Here is a 22,891-nt window from a genome sequence, read left to right on the forward strand (position 1 = left end):
TAAAATAAGAGACCACAGAGCCCATATGTTGGGAATATTGAGACCCTGGAGCAGCTTATATGTACATCTCCTGATATTATGTATCCTTTCAGTAAATCTTATTTTTTATTATTTTTTTATTATTTTTTAGGTTTTATTTTTCAAGACAATGGGGTTAAGTGGCTAGCCCAAGGCCACATGGCTAGGCAATTATTAAGTGTCTGAGATTGGATTTGAACCCAGGTACTCCTGACTCCAAGGCCATTGCTCTATTCACTGCGCCACCTAGACATCCCTCCTTTCAGTAAATCTTGCATGAATTTATAGCCTCTGAGTGTCTTCCATGATCACTTTCTGCATCTCTGTACTAAGCGCAAATTTATAAATGGGTGGACTGGTACAGAAGAATAAGATGCAGGAAACTGAACCCAGAAGTAAGGGTAAACAGGAATAAACATGGAAAGACAGGCGTCTCCATTCTGGGTTGAATGGATCCGTCTAAGTAGGGCTTTTTTCATCCCTCAGCTGGGCTTGACACTAACATCTTACATAGAGAGAAAGGAGGTAAGAAGCAGTAGGTGAAATCTGAGGTCAGAAATGTCTTGGGGGGCCGGTGGAGCCAAGATGGCGACAAGAAGGGATGAGTCTTAGGCGCTCTCTGATAAAACTTGAAACTAAGGACTCTAACTAAACTTTTAAGAGACAGAACCCATAAAGGGACCCAGAGAGGCAGTTCTCCTACTCAAGGTAACCTGGAAAAGAGCAGAAAGGCTCTGCTCCCCCGGGGTAGGTGGGGTGCCAGCCAGAGGGGTGGCCCGCCAGAGGGTAAGAACTTCAGCCTCCCGGAGGCAGCCCCAGGGCGCTGGGAGCCACAGCTCATAGCAGCGGGGGAGTCTCCTGAGCTGCATGCCAGGGAGCACCAGGCACAAAGTGGGGGAACAGCAGGGGACCTCTGCCAGAGGGAGCATGAGCACATAGAGCACAGCCCTCAGGGCACACAGCCAGCAGCTTGGTCTTTCAGCAGGCCAGATCCAGGAACAGAAGCAGATGGAGCCGGTAAGCAGGAGCCCCCAGGCCATGAGCCCATTGAGCTGAGGAAGGGGAGTGAAGAGAGACTGCAGAGCTCTGTCCTCTGCCTCTGGAACAGGACTCTGGGGCTCTGAACACATTCAGATCCTGATTGCAGTCTAGGCCCCCCCCATAGAACAGCAGCCCCCCCACCTCAGCCTCGAGGCAAAGGTGGGGCGCATATGGTCATTCACAGAATAGGTGGGAGGACAGAGCCTCACACACTGAGACCCTTGTGGGAGTGTCCCAAAAGCTCAGGAAGCACCCCCAAAACCAGGCCCAGGCTGGGAAAATGAGCAAGCAGAGAAACAAGAGGAAGACCATTGAGAAATATTTTGCATATGAGCCCCAAGAGGGATCAAAATACTCAGTCTGAAGATGAGGAAACACAAGCTCCTGCATCTAAAGACTCCAAGAAAAACAGAAATTGGGCTCAGGCTATGGAAGAGCTCAAAAAAGACTTTGAAAATCAAATGAGGGAGTTGGAAGAAAAACTGGGAAAAGAAAGGAGAGAGATGCAGGAAAAACATGAAAATGAAGTCAGCAGCTTAGTCAAGGAAATCCAAAAAAATGCTGAAGAAAATAGCATGCTAAAAACCAGCTTAGGTTAAATGGATAAAACAGTTCAAAAAGTTATTGAGGAGAAGAATGCCTTAAAAAAGCAAAATTGGCCAGATGGAAAAAGAGATACTAAAACTCTCTGAGGAGAACAAATCCTTCAGACAAAGAATAGAATTCAGGGAGATTGATGAATTTACCAGAAATCAGGAATCAATACTTCAAAACCAAAAAAATGAAAAATTAGAAGAAAATGTGAAACATCTCATTGAAAAAACAACTGATATGGAAAACAGATTTAGGAAAGGTAATTTAAAAATTATTGGAATACCTGAAAGTCATGATCAGGAAAAGAGCCTTGACATCATTTTCAAAGAATTACTACAGGAAAATTGCCCTGATATTCTAGAAGCAGAGGGCAAAATAGAAATGGAGAGAATCCACAGATCCTCCCGAGAAAGGGATCCCAAAAAAAATAACCCCTAGGAATATTACAGCCAAGTTCCAGAACTCCCAAATCAAAGAGAAAATATTACAAGCAGCCAGAAGGACACAATTCAAATACCATGGAGCTGCAGTCAGGATCACACAGGATTTAGCAGCAACTACATTAAAATCTTATACGGCTTGGAATATAATATACTGGAAGGCAAAAGAGCTTGGAATGCAGCCAAGAAACAACTACCCAGCAAAAATGAATGTCCTCTTCCAGGGAAAAAGATGGACTTTCAATGAACCAGGGGAATTTCAAATGTTACTGTTGGAATGGCCAAAGCTGAACAGAAGGTTTGATCTTCAAATACAGGACTCAGGTGAAGCATAGAGATTGGAGAAGGGGAAAATATGAGGGACTTAATGATGATGAACTGCATGTATTCCTATATAGAAAAATGACACTGATAATACTCATATGAACCTTCTCAGTTAATAGAGCAGGTAGAGGGAGCTTTCATAGATGAAGCACAGGAGAAAGCTGAATCTGAAGATAAAATATGGTGTAAAAATTGAGTCAATATGAAAAAAGGGAAATGTAATGGAGAAAGAAAAAGGAGAGGGGGAATAGGCCAAGATATTTCATATGATAAGATTTTTCTTTATTTCAATACTTCAAAACCAAAAAAATTAAAAATTAGAAGAAAATGTGAAACATCTCATTGAAAAAACAACTGATATGGAAAACAGATTTAGGAAAGGTAATTTAAAAATTATTGGAATACCTGAAAGTCATGATCAGGAAAAGAGCCTTGACATCATTTTCAAAGAATTACTACAGGGAAATTGCCCTGATAGCCTAGAAGCAAAGGGCAAAATAGAAATGGAGAGAATTTACTGATTCTCCCTGAGAAAGAGATCCCAAAAAACCAACCCCTAGGAATATTATACCCAAGTTCCAGAACTCCCAAGTCAAAGAGAAAATATTACAAGCACCCAGAAGGACACAGTTCAAATATCGTGGAACTGCAGTCAGGATCACACAGGACTTAGCAGCAACTACATTAAAAACTCATAGGGGTCAGACACTTAATAATTACCTAGCTGTGTGGCCTTGGGCAAGCCACTTAACCCCATTTGCCTTGCTAACCCCCCCCCAAAAAAGCTCATAGGGCTTGGAATATAATATACCAGAAGGCAAAAGAGCTTAGAATGCAACCGAGAATCAACTACCCAGCAAGACTGAATGTCCTCTTCCAGGGAAAAAGATGGACCTTTCAATGAACCAGGGGAATTTCAAATGTTCCTGTTGGAATGGCCAGAGCTGAATAGAAGGTTTGATCTTCAGATACAGGACTCAGGTGAAGCATAGAGATTGGAGGAGAAGGGGGAAATATGAGGGACTTAATGAGGATGAATTGCATGTATTCCTGCATAGAAAAATGCACTGATAATACTCATATGAACCTTCTCAGTTAATAGAGCAGGTAGAGGGAGCTCTTATAGTTGAAGCACAGGAGAAAGCTGAATTCGAAGATAAAATATGGTGTAAAAATGGAGTCAATAGAAAAAAAGGGAAATGTAATGGGAGAAAGAAAAAGGAGAGGGGGAATAGGCCAAGATATTTCATATAATAATATTTTTCTTTATTACAAGGAGCTATTGCAATGATATGGAAGGGGGGAAGGCAAGGGGGAATGAGGGAATCTTCGCTCTCATCAGAGGTGGCTAGGAGAGGAAATAGCATATATACTCAATGGGGTATAGGCATCTGGAGTAAGAAGGAGAGAGGGGGGACAGGGGTTAGGGGTGGGGACGTGAATGAAGGAGGAGAGGATGGACCATGGGGGGAGACTGGTCAGATATAACACATTTTCTTTTTTACTTCTTGCAAGGGGCTGGGATTGGAAGGCCTGTCTGAGACCATAGGGCCAGGAGGATGCTGGGCCTAAAGGGTGGTATGGGGGCTCGGAGCCTCTTGGCCCCAGGACCAGGGATCTGTCTGCTGCGCCACTCAGCTTCCCTACAGCAGAGTCAGAGTGAAAGGAGAGAGAAAGTATAGTACATGGTAGTGAAGAAATACAAAAGGAGGGAGTTGCGATCAGCAATGGCAATGGTGGAAAAATATGGAAGTAACTTTTACGATGGACTTATAAAGAACGTGATCCACCCGTGACAGAGTTGTTGGTGTTGGAACATAAACTCAAGCACATTTATTTTTATTATTATTATTTTTTGGGGGGGGGGGTTGCAGGGCAAATGGGGCTGGGTGGCCTGCCTGGGGCCACATAGCAGGGTGACTGTTGGGTGTCTGAGGTAAGATTTGGACCTGGGTGCTCCTGACTCAAGGGCCAATGCTTTGTCCACCACCCAGCCACCCCTACTATTATTACTATTTTCTTTTATTTTGGGTCTTTTCATTCTTTTTTTTGTTGTTTTTTTCAGGGCAGTGGGGTTGGGGTGGCTTGCATGTCATATGGCTGGGTGATTGCTGGGTGTATGGGGCTGGATATGGGCTCAGGTGCTCCTGGCTCCAGGGTTGGTGCTCTGTCCATTGTGCCACCTGGCCATACCTACAATTATTACTATTATTTTTTTCAATTTTAATTTTTTTCTCTCCCCTTTATCGCTCAAGCGAGTCTATATTTTTTGGGGGGAGGGGGTATTTTGTTTACTCTTAAACAAGAATATTTTATTAATGAATAAAAAACATTATTTGTAAAAAAAATGTGCATACCCTTTGATCCAGCAATACCACTCCTCGGTCTATACCCTGAAGAGATGATGAAAAAAGGGTAAAAACATCACTTGTATAAAAATATTCATAGCAGCCCTGTTGTTGTGGCAAAGAATTGGAAATCAAGTAAATGTCCTTCAATTGGGGAATGACTTAGCAAACTGTGGTACATGTATGTCATGGAACACTATCGTTCTATTAGAAAACAGGAGGGATGAGAATTCAGGGAAGCCTGGAGAGATCTGCATCAACTGATGCTGAGTGAAATGAGCAGAACCAGAAAAACACTGTACACCCAAACCGCAACATGGGGGTGATGATCAACCTTGATGGATTTGCTCATTCCATCAGTGAAACAATCAGCGACAATTTTGAGCTGTCTGCAATGGTGAATACCATTTTTATCCAGAGAAAGAACTGCAGAGTTTGAACAAAGGCCAAGGACTATTACGTTAAATTTAGGGGAAAAAAACCCCTCTGATATCTTATTGTCTGATCTTGCTCTTATACTTTGTTTCTTCCTTAAGGATATCATTTCTCTCTCATCACACTTAATTTGGATTAATGTTTACCATGGAAACAATGTAAAGACTGACAAACTGCCTTCTGTGGGGGTGGGGGGTGGGGGGAGAAATACGATTAGGGGAAAAATTGTAAAGCTCAAAATAAATAAAATCTTTAATAAAAAAAATTTTTAAAAAAGACGGGAGTTCCAATTCAGCCTCAGATACTTGACACTAGCTGCGTGACCTTGGGCAAATCACTTAACCCTGATTGCCAAGAGTAAGGGGTCAGCTCCAGAGGTCCTGGTTCATATCTGACCACTGGACCCAGATGGTTCTGGAGGAGAAAGTGAGGTTGGGGATTTAGCACCCCTTCACTCAAATACAATTTACATGTTTGTCATGGCATCACCTCCCTGATGTCATGGTCTTCTTCGAGGACCAATGACAAACATCATCATTATAATCTGATTACCTCTAGGAATAAATAGAATCCCATCTGTCTTTTAAAATCTTTCAACCTAGGCCTCTCCTTCTACTCATCCAACCTTACTCCATGTTTCTCCCCTTCACACTTCCTAGAGTCCTTTCTCTGTCATAGAGTATTCTATTTTCTGTCCTCTCCCAGTTCTGTAATGCATCCCCACCTTACCTACACCTTACCTCCACTTATCTTGGCCTCCTTCAGGACTCTACTAAGTGCCTAATGCCCCGGTTGCTAATTCTGGCCATTTTTAATGTACTTGAAATGCCTATTAATATTCTCACCGTCCTTAAGTTCCCTTGTATTTAATTATGCCGACCCATAGGTATCTGCCCAGGTGAGGCAGCTTCTTGAAGGCAGGAGCATTCATTTTTGCTCTTGTTTCTCTGACGTCTGGCCCACAGCCTTGACCCTAATAGCTGCTTACTAAATGCTGAACTGAACCATATGTTTATTGGATGCCCTTTTGTAAGTCGTGCTCTCTACCTGCAGAGGTCTGCAGTGAGGCCTCAGCCGCTAAGTCCTGGTTGGTATTGATTCCATCCTCTTTGTGCTCACAGCATCCCCGTTGGAGTCTACAGGTGTCGAGTGTGGGTACCAAAAGGATTCTACAAAGGAGGAAACTATCTCAGATCTCCATGGTCCCCCCACAAGTGACCTCACCTCTAAGACCCCTGGCCCTGGAAAGCAGGACTCCATCTTAGGAGGGGAAACAACTGGTTTAAGAGGTTTGGCCAGAATTTCAGGAAATAAGAAGCTGGTTCTAGAGCAGGTCCCAAACACTCCATTTGGCTAACATCACAATAGTCAGATGCTAATGAGGAGGGGGCTGATCTTAGAGAATCTGACCTACACACTGGAATAAAAAATTGAGATTTACAGAGTTTAATTACCTGTGGCTTGGCCAAATAGGAGATTATGCCCCAGACTGGTTACAAGAGCCTTATTCATACAGAAGCAAACATTCTTTGCTCTGGAATCACTCCTTAGAAAGTTTGCTTTTTGTTCCCTGGTGGGGTTTCCTGCACTGCACCCCTAACTCTATACTCACCAAAGGAAGACCTCAAAGGCAGGATATTCTAAGATATTTTATTGGATCCTGGGTCAAGACTTGGAGTGGAAAGGACTCCAGGAAGAGAGGCATAGAGCAGAAAACACTTTGCAAATGGATTGGGAACACATTAAAATTTTTCTGAACTCGATGACTTGGTGACTTTGGAGATAAGATTTTGGTTGATACTATATAGGCTATAGTCTTATTATTTAGAATGTACTAAAACCACAGTGACAGGACCTTTACTCTTTAAACCTTCCCTCTGATCCCAGGACTCTTGAAATTCAGTTCCAGCTTCCTTTCTAATGTGTAAAGAGTAGATATATAATAGCACCCAGTTGTACTGTGAGGATTTCAAGCTTGATGAATATGGGAAGCACAAGGCAAGAGATTTCCCTCATGGCTTCTTTCCTTTACATAACTTTGCCTTCTGGGGAATCCACCCTTCTCCCAGGGGGGAAGCACTGAGTAGGAAGGAATGAAATTAAGGCTCTTTATGACTAGGTTACAGGTAGGCTGGGGTTCTTTGATCTCTTTCACTTAATATGCTTTCTATTGCCTGGGAGTCAAACTATTTCCTTCCCTCACTCTGGAGCTTATAAATGACTTTCCTTAAAAAGTCCTTTCCAACTCATACTGAATAAAGTGAGCAGAACCAGAATAATATTGTACACACTAATAACAACATTGTGTGATGGTGAACTATGATGGACTTGTTCATCTCAGCATTTCAGTGATCAAGAACAATTATAAAAGATGTTATGGAAAATACCATCCACAGGGGCGGCTAGGTGGTGCAGTGGATAAAGCACCGGCCCTGGAGTCAGGAGTACCTGGGTTCAAATCCAGTCTCAGACACTTAATAATTACCTGTGTGGCCTTGGGCAAGCCACTTAACCCCATTTGCCCTGCAAAAACCTAAAAAAAAATACCATCCACATCCAGAGAAGGAACTGAAGTCTGAATGCACACCAAAGTTTACTGTTTTCAGTTTTTTAAATTTTCTTTCACATAGTTTTTTCTCATTTTCCCTCTTTTTGATTTTGATTTTTCTTTCACAACATAATTAATATAGATATTTGTTTAACATAGTTATACATGTATGATCTATATTAGAATGCTTTCTGTCAGGGAGAGGCGGGAAAGGGAGGAAGAAAAATGTGAATCTCAGAACCTTACCCAAAAACTGATTGTTGAAACTATCTTTGCATGGGGTTGGAAAAATAATTTTTAAAAAAGTCCTGTCTAGGAAACCTGAGCAGTTATTTAACTCTAAAGGACTGGAAATGTTTTCATGTTCCCAGTTTATCTACTGCTATTTCCCAGCATCTTTCTCTACTCTAAAAGATCCAGTCACTAAATCAGAATATTCAGTTGTGTTCTTATATGTTCAGGCATACTACCAAAACATAAAAAATATAACACAGTCCTTGTCCTTAAGAACCTTATAATTTCATTGGGGGGACAAAACATGAACATTAAAAATCATAATTTTAATTGTTTTTAACTTATGAATGTTCAATAATATACAATGAATGGCACAGACAATAGAGTAGGCTAGAAAGCTTTTTTTCTATTTTTGTTTTTTTTGTAGGGCAATGTGGGTTAAATGACTTGCCCAGTGTCACACAGCTAGTAATTATCAAGTGTTTGAGGTTGAATTTTAACTCAGGTTCTCCTGACTTCAGAGCCAGTGCTCTATGCACTGCACCACCTAGCTGTCCCCTAAAGCTCTTTTAAAAGAGGTGGAATTGTAATTGGTTCCGTGGATAGGCAGGATTCAAATATGTAAATACACACATACATACGCAATAACTAAAAAAGCAAATTTTTTTGGAAGAAACTAGCACCTGGGGGGAGTGGGTTTCAGCAAATCCTTTCTGTAGAATGAAAACGCAGAAAGGACCAGGGGACATCAAATTAAACCCCCTCATTTTACAGATTGGGAACCAAGGCACAGAAAGATTAAATGCCTTGTCCAGTGTCAAATAGCTAGTTATGCATTTTTTTTACATATTACCTTCTTTAATAGAATTAAGCTTCTTAAGGACAGAGACTAATTTTTGTCTCTATAACCCAGTGTCCAGCAGTTCTTATAATATATATATATATATATATATATATATATATATATATATATATATATATATATATATATATTGTTCAATAAATGCTGGTTAGTTGATGGATGCCTTACCTGAGAACCAACTTTGTACATATCTTGACTCAATTCAATCTCAGATACAGAACACCATCCCTTTTAGTTATTTTACTTGCTGGAAATAAGAATTCAAAACTGAATTTTGACCAAGTTTAGCCCTGAAGTAATGAGTAAATGAACTGCCCTTCATTCTTTGCAGAAGTGGAAGACTAGATTTGGAACACTGAATATGTTGTCAAATTTGATGTTTTGGTTAGTACTGCTGAAATGTTTTGTTTCTATTTCTTTTATTCTTTGCTTCAAGAAATGACCCAATTTGTGAGGGAGGGATTTGAAACTAAAAGTAATATACAAACCAAATATATTAGCCATATTATTTTTAAAATGGGTTTGACTTTATAGACTAGTGACATTCAGAAGGGAGGGCCATGGTTAAAAGAATTAAAGTTTTATATGGTGCAAACTGTGACTTTAATCCTAAACTTATGCCCCAACCATAGGGTAGTCTTAGATGGGTTGTTTTCCTGCTTACTCACTACTGAATATTACGTTGGTGAGATCTCAGTTCTTTCACTTTTGCAATGAATTTGGATAAAAAGGATGATTTAGCACTATCCTTTACATCAATTTACTTGCCTCAATCTTCAATTATAGGAATGAAAAATGAGTCTGAGTTCAGTGTTGTTTTTAGAGTCTCCAATTTGGTCCTTCCCAGACTATTTCATACTAGATTATGAATTTAGCAAAATCATACCTTTGCTCTTCTCTTTACCATGTAATACTATTCTCCTGTTTCAACCTCAGATCACAGCATTTCATCTGATTTGGGGAGGGGTGGTCTTCTCTTTTCTCACTTTTTATCTAAATATAAACACACTATGACTTCATGAAGATTCATCCTTTCCTGCAGTCTAATTCTACCAGTTGGATTGGTCCCCACCAGACATTATGGGGTCTTGGTTCTCATGTTAGGAAAATGCCTTCCAGACTTTACAACTTCGTTCCTCATCCTGTAGCCCCTTGTGGCTCTGTTTCAGTTTTACATTCATGAGGAGCATTAAGCTGCCAGAAACACAGAGAATCATCTGGCATTGGAAATTTATTATTATAAAAAATAAATACATGAATATTGCAATTGTATCAATATATTATAAATTTTCATCTTTCCAGTAATCAAGCAAAACAACAAAAAACCCATGTTTTATAATTATTACTGACACAAATATAAATACAAACACAAATACCTAAGATATTTATCAACTTTTTCAACATATACTCTACAAATTCAGAATCAAACTCACAACTTTGTGTTTGATCACCAATGAAGCCAAAACTCTTAGGTTTCTGAGTCTTATGAATCCACATAAGAATGAACATTTCAATGCCAGCAAGAGTGAATACATGCATTTTTAAGGTAAGTCTACTCTGCAAAATATCAGGGTAGCAAGTGAAACTATTAGTGCTTAGATGACAGTTCTAAAAGAATAAAGACACATTAAAATCAGAAAAATACTAACAAATTGATATCAGTTCCTATGTTCAATACTACAATAAAATTGGGGTGGCTAGGTGGCGCAGAGGATAGAGCACTGGCCCTGGAGTCAGGAGTACCTGGTTCAAATCCGGTCTCAGACACCTAGCCGTGTGGCCTTGGGAAAGCCACTTAACCCCATTGCCTTGCAAAAAAAAAAACACAAAAAACCTAAAAAAAAAATTACAATAAAATTTGTAATTAGACAAAAGCAGCAAAACATGAACGTTAACAAGTATTATTTTCTAATGTTATGATCGTGACAAAGGTTTTCCTTTATTTTCCAATTTCTTATAGTACAAAATAAGGCAATAATTATGAAGAAAACAAGAATTTGGTAAACTATATTGGGAAATTTTTTTATTTTTTACTGTTGTCCTGTTAAATCAACTTCCTATATACTTTAGAAAGATAAACCATTTAAAGTTGGTTTAGAAAAAAAAAGATGTTTTTCTTTTTAAAAAGGGCTGGAATGTGAACCCTATTGTAAGACGTTCCAATATAAAAATCAAATGGGAATTACTTTACTGTAAATTACATTTTCCAGTAACATAAATGACAGTAACTGTGAGGGTTATCTGTATCCATTTCTTTTGGTCTGAAACTTTTGTAAATTGTTTTATTGCAAAAAAAGATTTGTTTTTTAAATAAATATTTCAAGGATGAGAAGTCATAATAGAATACAATGTGCATATTCCTTTCACCAAAGCTTCTTAAAATCCCACCATATTGTAGTAGATGTCTTCATGAGCTACTAGGACTGCAAAAAATTATTTCTATTTTAAAAATAATTTCTATTTTTTTGAAGACACTGTGGAATGTAGTCATTATATGTCTGATCATACACACACACACACACACACACACACACACACACACACACACACACATCCAACTCTCCAATTACATTTCCTTGCAGCTATATTATAAAAGAAAGGCAGGCTATTTCATTTAAGGGCAGGGATCCTAACCCTAGTGGGTGTGTTCATGCATCACTGTTACTTCATTAACAAAAATGATATGGAAATAATGGAAGTTAAAAAAAAACCCTGTAAAGTAGGTTATTTTTTTTTAAATCAAATTAATGCTTAGAAAAATTGTTATTAGGTTGAATCATTAAACAGATTTATCAGATGAATAGCTTTGGGGTAAACTGATTTAACTCATTTTATAGGGGCTAGCTTTTATTGTAGAAGAAAAAGACAGCAGAGGAAGGGGGGAGAAAGTTTATTTTTCATTTTAATTACCCCAAGTAAAATAATAAATGTTAACTTATATGATATTGTAAGTATAGAGTATTTGGATAAGGATGTTTAAAAGTTTTACTTTATTCACAAAAATATTCAGAATTACTCTCCACTATGAAGTCTCTGATGTCTGACTAGGGCTGAACTATGCCGAAAGGCGTTCCCACATTGATTACATTTATATGGTTTCTCTCCAGTATGGATTCTCTGATGTCGAGTAAGGTGTACATGCAGGCTGAAGGCTCTCCCACATGCGTTACATTCATAGGGTTTCTCTCCAGTATGAGTTCTATGATGTTGAATAAGATCTGAACTTCTAATAAAGGCTTTCCCACATTCAGTACATTCATAGGGCTTCTCTCCAGTATGAATCCTCTGGTGTTTAGTAAAGGATGACCTATCACAAAATGCTTTTCCACATTCACTGCATTCATAAGGTTTTTCTCCAGTATGAATTCTCTGATGCTGAGTTAAGTGTGTACTCTGAATGAAGGTTTTTCCACATTCAATACATTTATAGGGTTTCTCTCCAGTATGAATTCTCTCATGTTGAGTACGGTCTGTACTCTGACTGAAGGTTTTCCCACATTCATTACATTTATATGGTTTCTCTCCAGTATGTATTCTCTGATGTTGAGTAAGATGTCCACGCAATCTAAAAGACTTTCCACATTCATTACATTCATAAGGTTTCTCTCCAGTGTGAATCCTCTTATGGCGAGTAAGGCATATGCTCTGACTAAAGGCTTTCCCACATTCATTACACATATAGGGTTTTTCTCCAGTATGGACTCTCTGATGTTGCATAAGGAGTGCAGCCTTACTGAAAGCTTTTTCACAGTCATTACATTTATAGGGTTTCTCTCCAGTATGGACCCTCTGATGTTGAATAAGGAGTGCGCCTTTACTGAAAGCTTTCTCACATTCATTACATTTATAGGGTTTTTCTCCAGTATGGACTACTTGATGCTGCCGAAGGAGCGCATTTTTACTGAAAGATTTACCACATTCATTACATTCAAAGGGTTTCTTTTCTGCACAAATTTTCTCATGTATAGCTGAATGTGAATTATATTTGAAGGTTTTTTCACATATGTCATATTCAGGATATTTCTCTTTACTAGAAGCATTGGTTTCTGTGACAAGGATTGAACTTAGACTATATATATTGTACTCAAGGTCCTTCTGCATAGGCAGCATTTTCTTCTGGGGAACTGTCATTTGTCTCAGATGTCTCTCCTTGAGTTTTTGCTGCCTCCCATACTGGCTGTCAGATTCCCAGGCTTGTCCTAGATTAGAGTAACAGAAAAAATCCTTCGTGAATTTCTCCACTGCCACCTCCTGAGATGATTGCTTTTCAGAAATAGCTTGCTTTAAAGCTGATGCATTGATTTCAGGCATTGTCTCCCAACCTGAAAGAATAAAGACATATACATATATATATATATATGCATATATAATTGTACCTTTAGGCCTACAAAAATGGATGCTACAAGAATGGAAACAATAAAGTGAAAATTATGAGTGCATAGGTGGGTTTGACAATTTTCAAATATAGTCTTATACTTTAGAGAGTGGAAGAAATGGTTGGAAAAAACTGAGTCAGTATGAACAATGAACATGGGAAAGGATATAAGCCCACCAAGAAAGATTAAAAGGTAAGAAAAGCTAGAATGGGCTAAATAAAAGGTATTTGACTAGGGTCGAATATCAGTATTATGAGAGTCATTTAGGTTGTTGTAATGGGTCCTCTTGTATTATCTTTCCCAACTCATAGTACTGGTACTAAAAGTTTCATTCATAAACAAGATTGCCTTTGTCTAAAAATAAGGATTCTTCTGTATTCCCACTTTCCCTGCAATCTTCCTAGCTGAAGCTGAGCCCATCTGTAGCCATAGTCATTTCATTTCACTAAAATTATTTCCTACACAGACCTAGACAGATTTAGTATTACTTATATTCATTAGGACCTATAAAGATGGGGCTCCTGGTGCCCCACTATCTATTTTATCTTCATTCTCTATTTTTTCTCTTTCTTCTGCAATCTGGCTTGTACCTCATCTAGCCATAACTGCTTTTAAACAAGTTATCAATGACCCCTTAATCTTTCTCAGACTATACATCATTTTAGATTTTTCTGCAGCATCTGTCACAACTATTTTCTCCTCCTGGACAATTCACTTTTGGTTCTTATGAGATTGTTTTCTTAATTTTTTTCCTTATTTGTCTGACCACTGCTTCTTAGTGTCCTTTGCTGGTTTTCTATTCAGGTCACACTCACTAACTGTTGCTGTTACCAAGGTTCTGTCCTGGGTTGCCTTCTCTTTTCTATCTATGTGCTCTCTCTCTCTCTCTCTCTCTCTCTCTCTCTCTCTCTCTCTCTCTCTCTGCAAGGCAGTGGGGTTAAGTGACTTGCCCAAGGTCAAATGGCTAGATTTGAATTCAGGTACTCCTGACTCCAGGGCTACCCAGCTGCCCCCATCTTTGCTCTCTTTACTTGGTGACCTCAAGAGTTTCCATGGGTCCAATGAATGATTCTGAGATCTATCTACCTACCCCCCCACAATTTTTCTCCACCATTTCCATTTCTCTCCATCATCTCCATCTAGTTACTAACTACCTTTTAGACATTTCAAAGTGGATGTCCCATGGGCATCTCAAATTCAACATATCCACAACAGAATTCAGTATCTTCTTGTAATGCCTAACTCTTTGATGTCTTCCTCACCTTCTCATTTTCACTCACTCCAACTCTCTATTCAGTTCACAAACTTTATTTCTGTCTCTACAACATCTCTTAAATTCATTTCCTTCTTTGCATATACAGCCACCATTATATTTTAGGGACTAATACATTCTTGCTTAGACTCTTTGCAGTCTCCCTGCCTCAAGCATCTTCCCAATTCCACTCTATGCTTATGTTGAAGTGGAAAACATAGGTCTGACTGTATCATTCCCTCATAAATAAATCCCAGGAGTTCCTTACTGCCTCTAAGAGAAAATACAAATTCCTCTCTCTTGGCATTTAAAGTTATTCACAATCTTCACAACCATTTACTAGTTTTCCATGGTTCTTACATATAACTTTCTAGAATAGTAAGAATTTAACAAATGTCTTTGGATTCATTAGATGACTGAAAAGTTTGAAATACTCTCGTATGTTCAAGATATTTGAGGAAGCTTATGTCACATGGCCCTAGTCTTTTCCTTAAAGTTGGATGACTTTTAAGGAAAATTATGAAATCAATAGTTCCAAGATAACAACTTCTCATGACTTTGTTACATTCACTCTTATTTTGTGACTGGTTCTTTTACTTACCCAGGAAAGTATCTTTTGGAATTTCTCTCTCTACCAGCCAAGGCTCTTCTCCTTGCTCCAAATGAGAAATCACATCAGGTTTGGATATTTGATGCCCTGTTCATATGGAAAGACAGAAGATTTAGATATTTATGCTCAGAAAGAAAGAACCATTCCAGACAAATTCTAATCCATTCCTTCACCAGGATCTCTGAAGGATAAAAGTAGTTGCAGTATCAAACACAACAGAAAGAAAGCATCTATTTAACCCTCTACAAAGAAAAGCCTTTCATTCAGAAAGGGGGAGTGGGGACATTTTGTTTCTGTGACCAAAAAACTAGGGCATTTTAATCACTGAGACACAAATCCCTAGTCACAGAAATATATCAGAGTTTCTGCCCTCATCTTTTAATATCTAAGGAAATAAAGATACTACAATGGACAGAATGACTGAGACACAAAGGAAAAGTATACTTACCTAATGAGACCAGGTTTTTATAGTTCTCCAGCATTACATCCTTGTACAAGTATCTCTGACCAGGATCCAGTTGTACCCACTCCTCCTGAGTAAAGTCCACAGCTACATCCTTGAATGTTAATGATTCCTGGAAAAAAAAAACAAAAAACAAATGCTGGGTCAATTTAGGGTCACTGTCCTCCCTTAAAGGCCTTTGTTAAAAGCTTTGAAGTAAAGCTGCAACATCAGAGAAAGTATACAAGAATATATGCTCTGATAAGTTAGGAAATCTGATTGTTTCAACTTTAAATTATTTAATTTACTTCTTACCATATAAGTAACACTGTGTTTGTCTGTTAAAAAGGACATGCAAAAAAGTATGAGACAGTATCCTTGAAGAGAATATAATTTTGACAGGGAGAAAAACATAACACGTAACCCAGCTAGAGAACAATGATAAAGAACATTTAATATAGTGCTAAGCTGTGTGATACAGATATTAGCAAACAGTAGTTCAGAAAAAAAGAAAAACTCCTTATTTCAGTATCTAAATTATAGCTTTTAGTCCTATGAAACATGCTTAAGTCAGATGTCCACAAGGAATCTAAGCTACTGAAGAGATGGGATTAGTTTCTTAATACATAAAAGATATGCATATAGTAATGGAGAATAACTAGTTTTCAATAAGAATTAAACCCCCTCGGGGCGGCTAGGTGGCAGAATGGATAGAGCATCGGCCCTGGAGTCAGGAGTACCTGAGTTCAAATGTGACCTCAGACACTGCCACTTAACCCCATTGCCTTGCAAAAAACAAAACAAAACAAAACAAAAAAAAGAATTAAACCCCCTCAAGATGAAAGCATTCTTTCTTAAATGTTTCTAGATCACTTTGTATAAATCTCTCCTTTGTTCCCAGCATTCCCTTTTATGATACTTTTATTTCTATGTCTTATTTTCTATTCCCTTGGAATGCAAGTTCCTTGAGGGCAGGGACTGTTACTTTCTTTGTATTTCAAACACACAGTCCTGTAGTAGGTAATTATTAAAAGTTTATTGAATGAATTAAATAGGGGGATGACATATGTATATGAAAAACTATAATAAAAATCAGAAAATAAATGTTTAATAAATTTCAAAGAGGAAAGCTTCAGAAATCAGTAGGAAAGGGATCAGAGGAAGAATGATAAAGGAAGTAGCACATGAATTGAAACAAAAAGAAAGGGATGAAAAAAGTCTGAAAGAAATAGCCATGAGAATTCCTTGAGGACACAATTTCTACAGATGGAAAATAAATTAAGCAGAAGCAAAGCCTAAACTAGTTTTTACAGGATGAACCATCCCACTACATTGCAGAACTGTTTACTGTGTAAGAAGGAAAAACCTTTTAGATGAGTGAGACCTTTTCATGGAAAAGCAATGCTACTATTTTTCTTGTTCAGTGTTTATACCTGCACAAAGTCTGAGGGAACAAATAATGAGATCAGAAAGTGTAGACAATTCTTTCTAAAAACTTAGTAGTAAAAGAAAGACAGAGAATCCAGTATCTTAAGGGTATAACAAAGTCAAAGGAGAAATTTTTAGAATGATAAACTTGAGACTGGTTGCAGACAGATCAAAGGTAACAATAGAAAAGGGGTTGGATAAATGGAGACAAGAGGGGTTGGACTCAATGGCACAGGTTAGGTCTAAAAATGTCAGTGGTAACCAGAGACCACTGAACAACCTATCACCCCCACTTACATCCTTTTGTCTCTAAAATTTACTAATTATATGATAATAGACAAGTCTTTTAAAACCTCTCTCTGCCTCGGTTTTCTTCATATACAAACTAAGGATAATGATTCCCATAGAAGCAAATCTAGAAATCTCAAATGTTACAAAACTCAAATGAGAATGTATATAGGGATAGGGGATCATCCTAGACAATTACCATACCCTATTTACAGTGCTAGAGGGGCTATAGGAAGACAAAGCAACTTAGGTAATGTTAAACTTACGGTGCTCTATTTGTGTAAGCTTCTATGTGAAAAACCTCTTAAAGTATCTTTGCGTGTTTGCAAAGAACCTACAGAGTATATGCCCATTGTCTAATCTGATATTCCTTCATTTAGAATTAAATATTTCTGATCTATATTTCTGAACAAAAGTTGTTCTATCAGCCTCTGAGATTGTGTAAATTGGAATGTTCTCTGCCCTTCCACAAAGTCTGCATTGTAAATCTGAAGACAAGCTCTGTTTTCTTGTGGGACAGGTTAATCTTCCTCTAGTTGCATCTACTAGTTTTACTGCAAAAGCTGTATAAAAAATTAATTAAAGGCTGTCCTGAGAAGGCAGGAAACTACTTTTGTTACCTAGATAAGAGACTGAGTAAATTCTTCTACTTATGACATTTTGAAAAGGAAGAAACTCCAGTGTTTTTATTTGTCTGTATCATATCTAATAACAACATAAAATATCCTGTCAGAAGAGTAGACAGAAATCCTTTGGCTAATTGGACCTTTTTCAGTTCTGACATGGAACAGACTTTATGGATGGATTAAAGAATCATAAAGTAATCAATGACACCTTTATGTACAAATGTGTAATCTGATTGGTTGGCCACCAAAATTTTATAAACCTTTGTTAAAATTCTATAAATATTGTTTATTCAGTTAGTTCTGTATTGGCATTTGCAAGGATGCAAACCCACCCATGGGTTTTGGCAAGATCCTAAAGAATTTAACTTCATTTATAAAACTAACTTTGTAATTTAATTTTTCTTAAGGAAATTTATGGGTGAAGAATCTGAAGTGTAAACCTGTATGGGAAGAGACCCCCAGTATCTCTTAGTGTAAAGAAGAGATATTGTGGAATGTTACCAGACTAACAGTGAAATATTCCCAGTAACATGCAGGTATCAGGTGCCTCAATGAAACTATGTTGAAAGGAGAAGTCCAGGATAGAGCAAAGACATATTTTCACCCTCTTACTAGAAAAGGAATTTCAGGGCAAAGAAAAGACAACTTACCTGGGATCCAGCTGCCAGAAGCCCAGATGTCATTTCTAGTTCATCAGTGCTCACCAGTTGGGCAATAGCAGATTCTTGAAAAGGAAGAGCTGTGGCAGAGAAAGGAGTTTCCTAAGGATGGGACATTTGCTTTGTTGGTTTCCAGACTCATCACTCTACAAATGTTCACAAGATAGGTAGGTGTTAACTCTTCTACCCCCCTCCCAGGTTTTACAGAAGAAAGAGGGGAAATTCAGAGGGAGTCCATAAATCACACCTCCCTAATCCAGGTTCTATCCCTGTGGTCCTAATAGGTTTAGCTAAATATTTAGCCACTGCCTAAAACCCTACCTAATAACCTCTAAAGACTACCAGGCCAGAGGAGGTAAAAGGCAGACAATTTGTATTAAGGTGATCCTCACTCATTTTTAGAGCATCAACAAAAGTCTACTTCCATGCTCCTTGAACAAAATTCAAAAATCTTATAAACTCCCATGTCTCCCCATCCCAAGCTCCAAGAAGATCAACATAATATATTGAAATATTATGTCTGATTCTTTCCCCAAATCAGCCCCTGGTGAGTAAAGAATGGCATCATAGTAAAAAGTACATTTTCATTTCCCTAGGGAGCACAGAGTAACTCCCTAATTAAATCATCATTCTAAAAAAGGAAAGGCAATTACAGGTAAAATAATGAAAGTGTTCTTCTGAAATACTGTAGTTTACTGTGGTAACTTAGTAGAGAATGCAATCTCCTTACTAGTTGCCCTCTCCTTTCTCACCTCTCAGTTTAAGCATTTGGGTCAGATCCATCAAGGTCATCCACTCCTCAAGGGTATCTGGGATATCTGATATCACCCCAGTCCTATTTACTTGAGCAGAATGCTTAGAAAATGTTCAAGCTTCAGAGTCTCCAGGACCTGCTCCTTCCTGAAAGTCCTACTAGAGGTTTCCTGCTTGCATCTGCTCCTGGAATGAATTCCACAGGTCTGGAGCCTCAGAAGGAAAGTCACTTTATCTGGAAACTTCACTCTGGAGTGGAGATTTCTGAGATCCTCAATAGGGAATCCTGCTAATGTTCCAGACCAGATGCCTGCAGTAGTTGTGGAGGGCTGCTATAGGTGAGAAAATGCAATCAAAAAACAGAATTCAGCAGCCTCAGTCACAGTCTGAGACCTGAAGAAAATTGGAAAGATAACCAGAGGACCAGACATCCATATGGGTACATTTTGAATTGCATTTATTAAACAAATACTTAATTCAATTCAGCAAGCATTTAAGAACTCACTAATGTAAGAGTTTAAACTGCTGCTGGGAATACAAAGACAAAACATAAAATAGATCCTGCCCTCAAGGAGCCCCTACTTGACCCTACTGGGGTGAAACAGCATGTATATAGATAAATAAATAAAAGGTCTTCAGGAGGGAAGGATATATCTGGCATATTGGAGGATCTAATGGGCCCCTACTGGATTCAAAGAAACCTTTGGCAGCTTCTGTGGGAAGATTACAAGGAGGTATCTGACACTTCAAGATACATAAAATACCAGAACAGCCAATAGACATAGGAAGCCCAAACAGGTAGACACATGCCACAGACAGAAACCTATTGGGGTTCTTCACATACAGACACATGGGGGAGTTCTTTCTATACAAATACATACATGTAAGTTTCTTTGCACACACATGGGCACAGACACACTTCAGGTTCTTCTAATTTCCTGATGCAATAATATTCACACATTCACACAGATCTTCTATGGGCTCATATGACAGATACATACACTATGAGTTTTCTCTCTCTTATACATAAACACACACACACACACACACACACACACACACAAAATAGGTTTATTTCATAGACACATAATGGGTCCTTAACACACTGTAGGTTCTACACACACTCTATAGATTCTTCCCACACACTGAACACACAGATAAGCTTTGAGTTCCTTCCAACACAGACTCACATACAGATAAACTATGGGTTTTTCACATATGCAAGCACAGGTACATTGTGAATTCTTCATAGGGAACCCACATATGTTTTCCCCAGTACAGAAGTACCGTGAATTTGACTATGAATAGAGAAACAATGATTTTTCTTCACATGGAACACACATTTTGGGCTCTCGTATGCAAAAACCCACTACACGTCTTTCACACAGATAGACTATGGGGGGGGCTTCCCTCATAGGGATAAATATAATGCAAATATTTCCCATACATGCCCACACACATATACACATACACCCATGCATCTCCCTCCATCCCTTGGCATCTTCATATGCAGACAAAATGAGTCTTCTGCCTACATGGAAACACACCCAGCTCTTTACACAAACAGGCGTCTATGAACATGAGGTTGAGGCACCAAAAGGGGAGGGGAATCTTCCCACCCCATACAGAGGCTGTTGCAGCTTCCTCACAGGAAGGGGTCTCAGTATGTACCCACAAGTGTGTAGTTTCAGCGCAATAGACACAATGAAACACAAACTCCAGTTTCAACACATAATCATCAACCACAGGTTTTAACCCTCGAGGTGCTTATATGTACATGTAATATATATATATATACATATATACATACATACACACTTCATGTTTTTACATATACTCTGTGGGTTAGTCCTGCAACATACTATAGATTCTTCCCAAACACAAATACACCGCAGGGTCTACACACATATGCACACGCACATACACACACACACTCCCTCTGCATGTGCTTTCTATCCTCAAAGGCATACACAGATATACATCCTAGGCACACAACATCTTCCCCACACACAGACCTCCTACAAGTCCTACAGAGACACATACAGTTTAAATTCATGTTGATCACATATCCAAAGACACACACAGACACACACTGCAGCTTCTACACACAGATATATGGAAGATACTTATCTCAGAGAAGTGCATAAAGACACACTGTGGATTCTTGACACTGACACACATCCAGGAAAACTTGAGAATGTTCTTCACAGATACCCCCCCCCAACACATACATAAAAATAACGACAGGATCTTTAAACTCATAGTAAGCTCTTAGCACACACACACATACAGGCACATAGAGGGAGGACTGTCTTCCACATAAACTGGAGATTTCTCCTACAAATGTATGTACACTCATAGTTAACATGCACCACTTTGAGTTCTTCCCCCCCCCACATACACAGAGAAACATTTGGGGTTCTTCCCAGATACAATATGGGGGTGGGCATCTCACACAAAAACAAAGGGACTTCACACACATATAATGCAGGTTTTTACAAACACATACATAAAGAAAATGCAGATCAGATTTTTACACACACAATGTATTCTTCACATATACACAGGTTCTTCTCATACAGTCACAATGTGGATTCTTCTCACACAAAAAGTATATATTCTCATACACAAAATATAAATCCTCATACACAGTTCATGTTCTCTACAGGCCCACACAACCAGTTGAGTGGGTTCTTCTCATACAGGATTCTTACTCCTGAAAGAAATATGGTTTCTTGACATTTGTGATTCTTCTCCACTCCTGCAGTCCCACAATACCTGTTCTTCCTAGATTCTTCCTAGATTTTTTTAAAGCTACCACCCTGATCCAATCTATCCACCATATAGCTTGCAAAATGATTTTCCTAAAGCAAAGGCATTCTCCTAATCAATAAAATTCATGGTTCCCAATAATCTCAAGAAGGAAATATAATTCCTGTTTACCATTTAAAGTCCTTCATAAAGAAAGTAGGAAAGCAGGGAGAATGTTTTAAAATAAATTTCTCTGATAAAGATTTCATTTTTCAAATATATGCAAACTGAAGCCAACCTCTGCTGTCTTTGTGCCTCTGTACTGGCAGAGTAGAAAAGCATTCCCTCCCTATCTCTACCTCTTGAAATTCGTTTTTTTCCTTTAAGAACTAGCCCATTAGTTCATTTTCTCAAAGGGCATATCCTATATACATTGTGGCTTATAAATTACCTATATTAATTGCCTGTTAAATATACATTAGCTTGAACTTAGATGTTAAATGTTAGTTACCATTATTACCAGTATTTGTCCTTTTGTGAAATCGTTATCAGGATACCTGCTCTCTTTAACACATTCTCTATAATATGTATAAATTCTTCAAAACTATTTAAAGAGGAGTGTCATTGCATGCAGATAATCATATAATTTTCTTAAACATGAGTTTAGCTCTGTAGATAACTACCACAACTTGTTTCATTTTTTTTTTAATTCCCTTTGATGTTTCAAGGAAGAAAAACAAAGGAACCCTACAATTGGATTGATTGATTTTAAGATCAGCCACAGGTAATCAGTAATCTTCAAAGCACTTTCGATGGATTGATCATATAGATTCTGAGGGGAAGAATCTGTGCCATTGACAGT

General features: G+C 38.3%; 1 protein-coding gene across 7 annotated transcripts in view; it reads right to left on the reverse strand.

Moving 5' to 3' along the window:
• Positions 1-10,067: 10,067 nt before the first annotated feature.
• The window catches only part of LOC141505582 (uncharacterized), an 89,217-nt gene continuing 76,393 nt past the window's right edge, over positions 10,068-22,891 (reverse strand). For 2 of the 7 annotated variants that reach the window (XM_074211521.1, XM_074211520.1), the window contains 5 exons: positions 19,278-19,610; positions 18,517-18,605; positions 15,531-15,657; positions 15,074-15,169; positions 10,068-13,166 (listed from right to left, as the gene is read on the reverse strand). In XM_074211521.1, the coding sequence (XP_074067622.1) occupies positions 11,857-13,166; positions 15,074-15,169; positions 15,531-15,657; positions 18,517-18,605; positions 19,278-19,317 (1,662 nt within the window). In that variant the 5' untranslated portion in view covers positions 19,318-19,610 and the 3' untranslated portion in view covers positions 10,068-11,856. Of the gene's footprint in view, positions 13,167-15,073; positions 15,170-15,530; positions 15,658-18,516; positions 18,672-19,277; positions 19,611-22,891 lie in introns of all 7 variants that reach the window. The other 5 variants (XM_074211525.1, XM_074211523.1, XM_074211522.1 and 2 more) reach the window with 5 other exon arrangements.

The sequence above is a fragment of the Macrotis lagotis genome, chromosome 1, assembly GCF_037893015.1.
Source record: "Macrotis lagotis isolate mMagLag1 chromosome 1, bilby.v1.9.chrom.fasta, whole genome shotgun sequence".
In the NCBI taxonomy this organism is placed as follows: domain Eukaryota; kingdom Metazoa; phylum Chordata; class Mammalia; order Peramelemorphia; family Peramelidae; genus Macrotis; species Macrotis lagotis.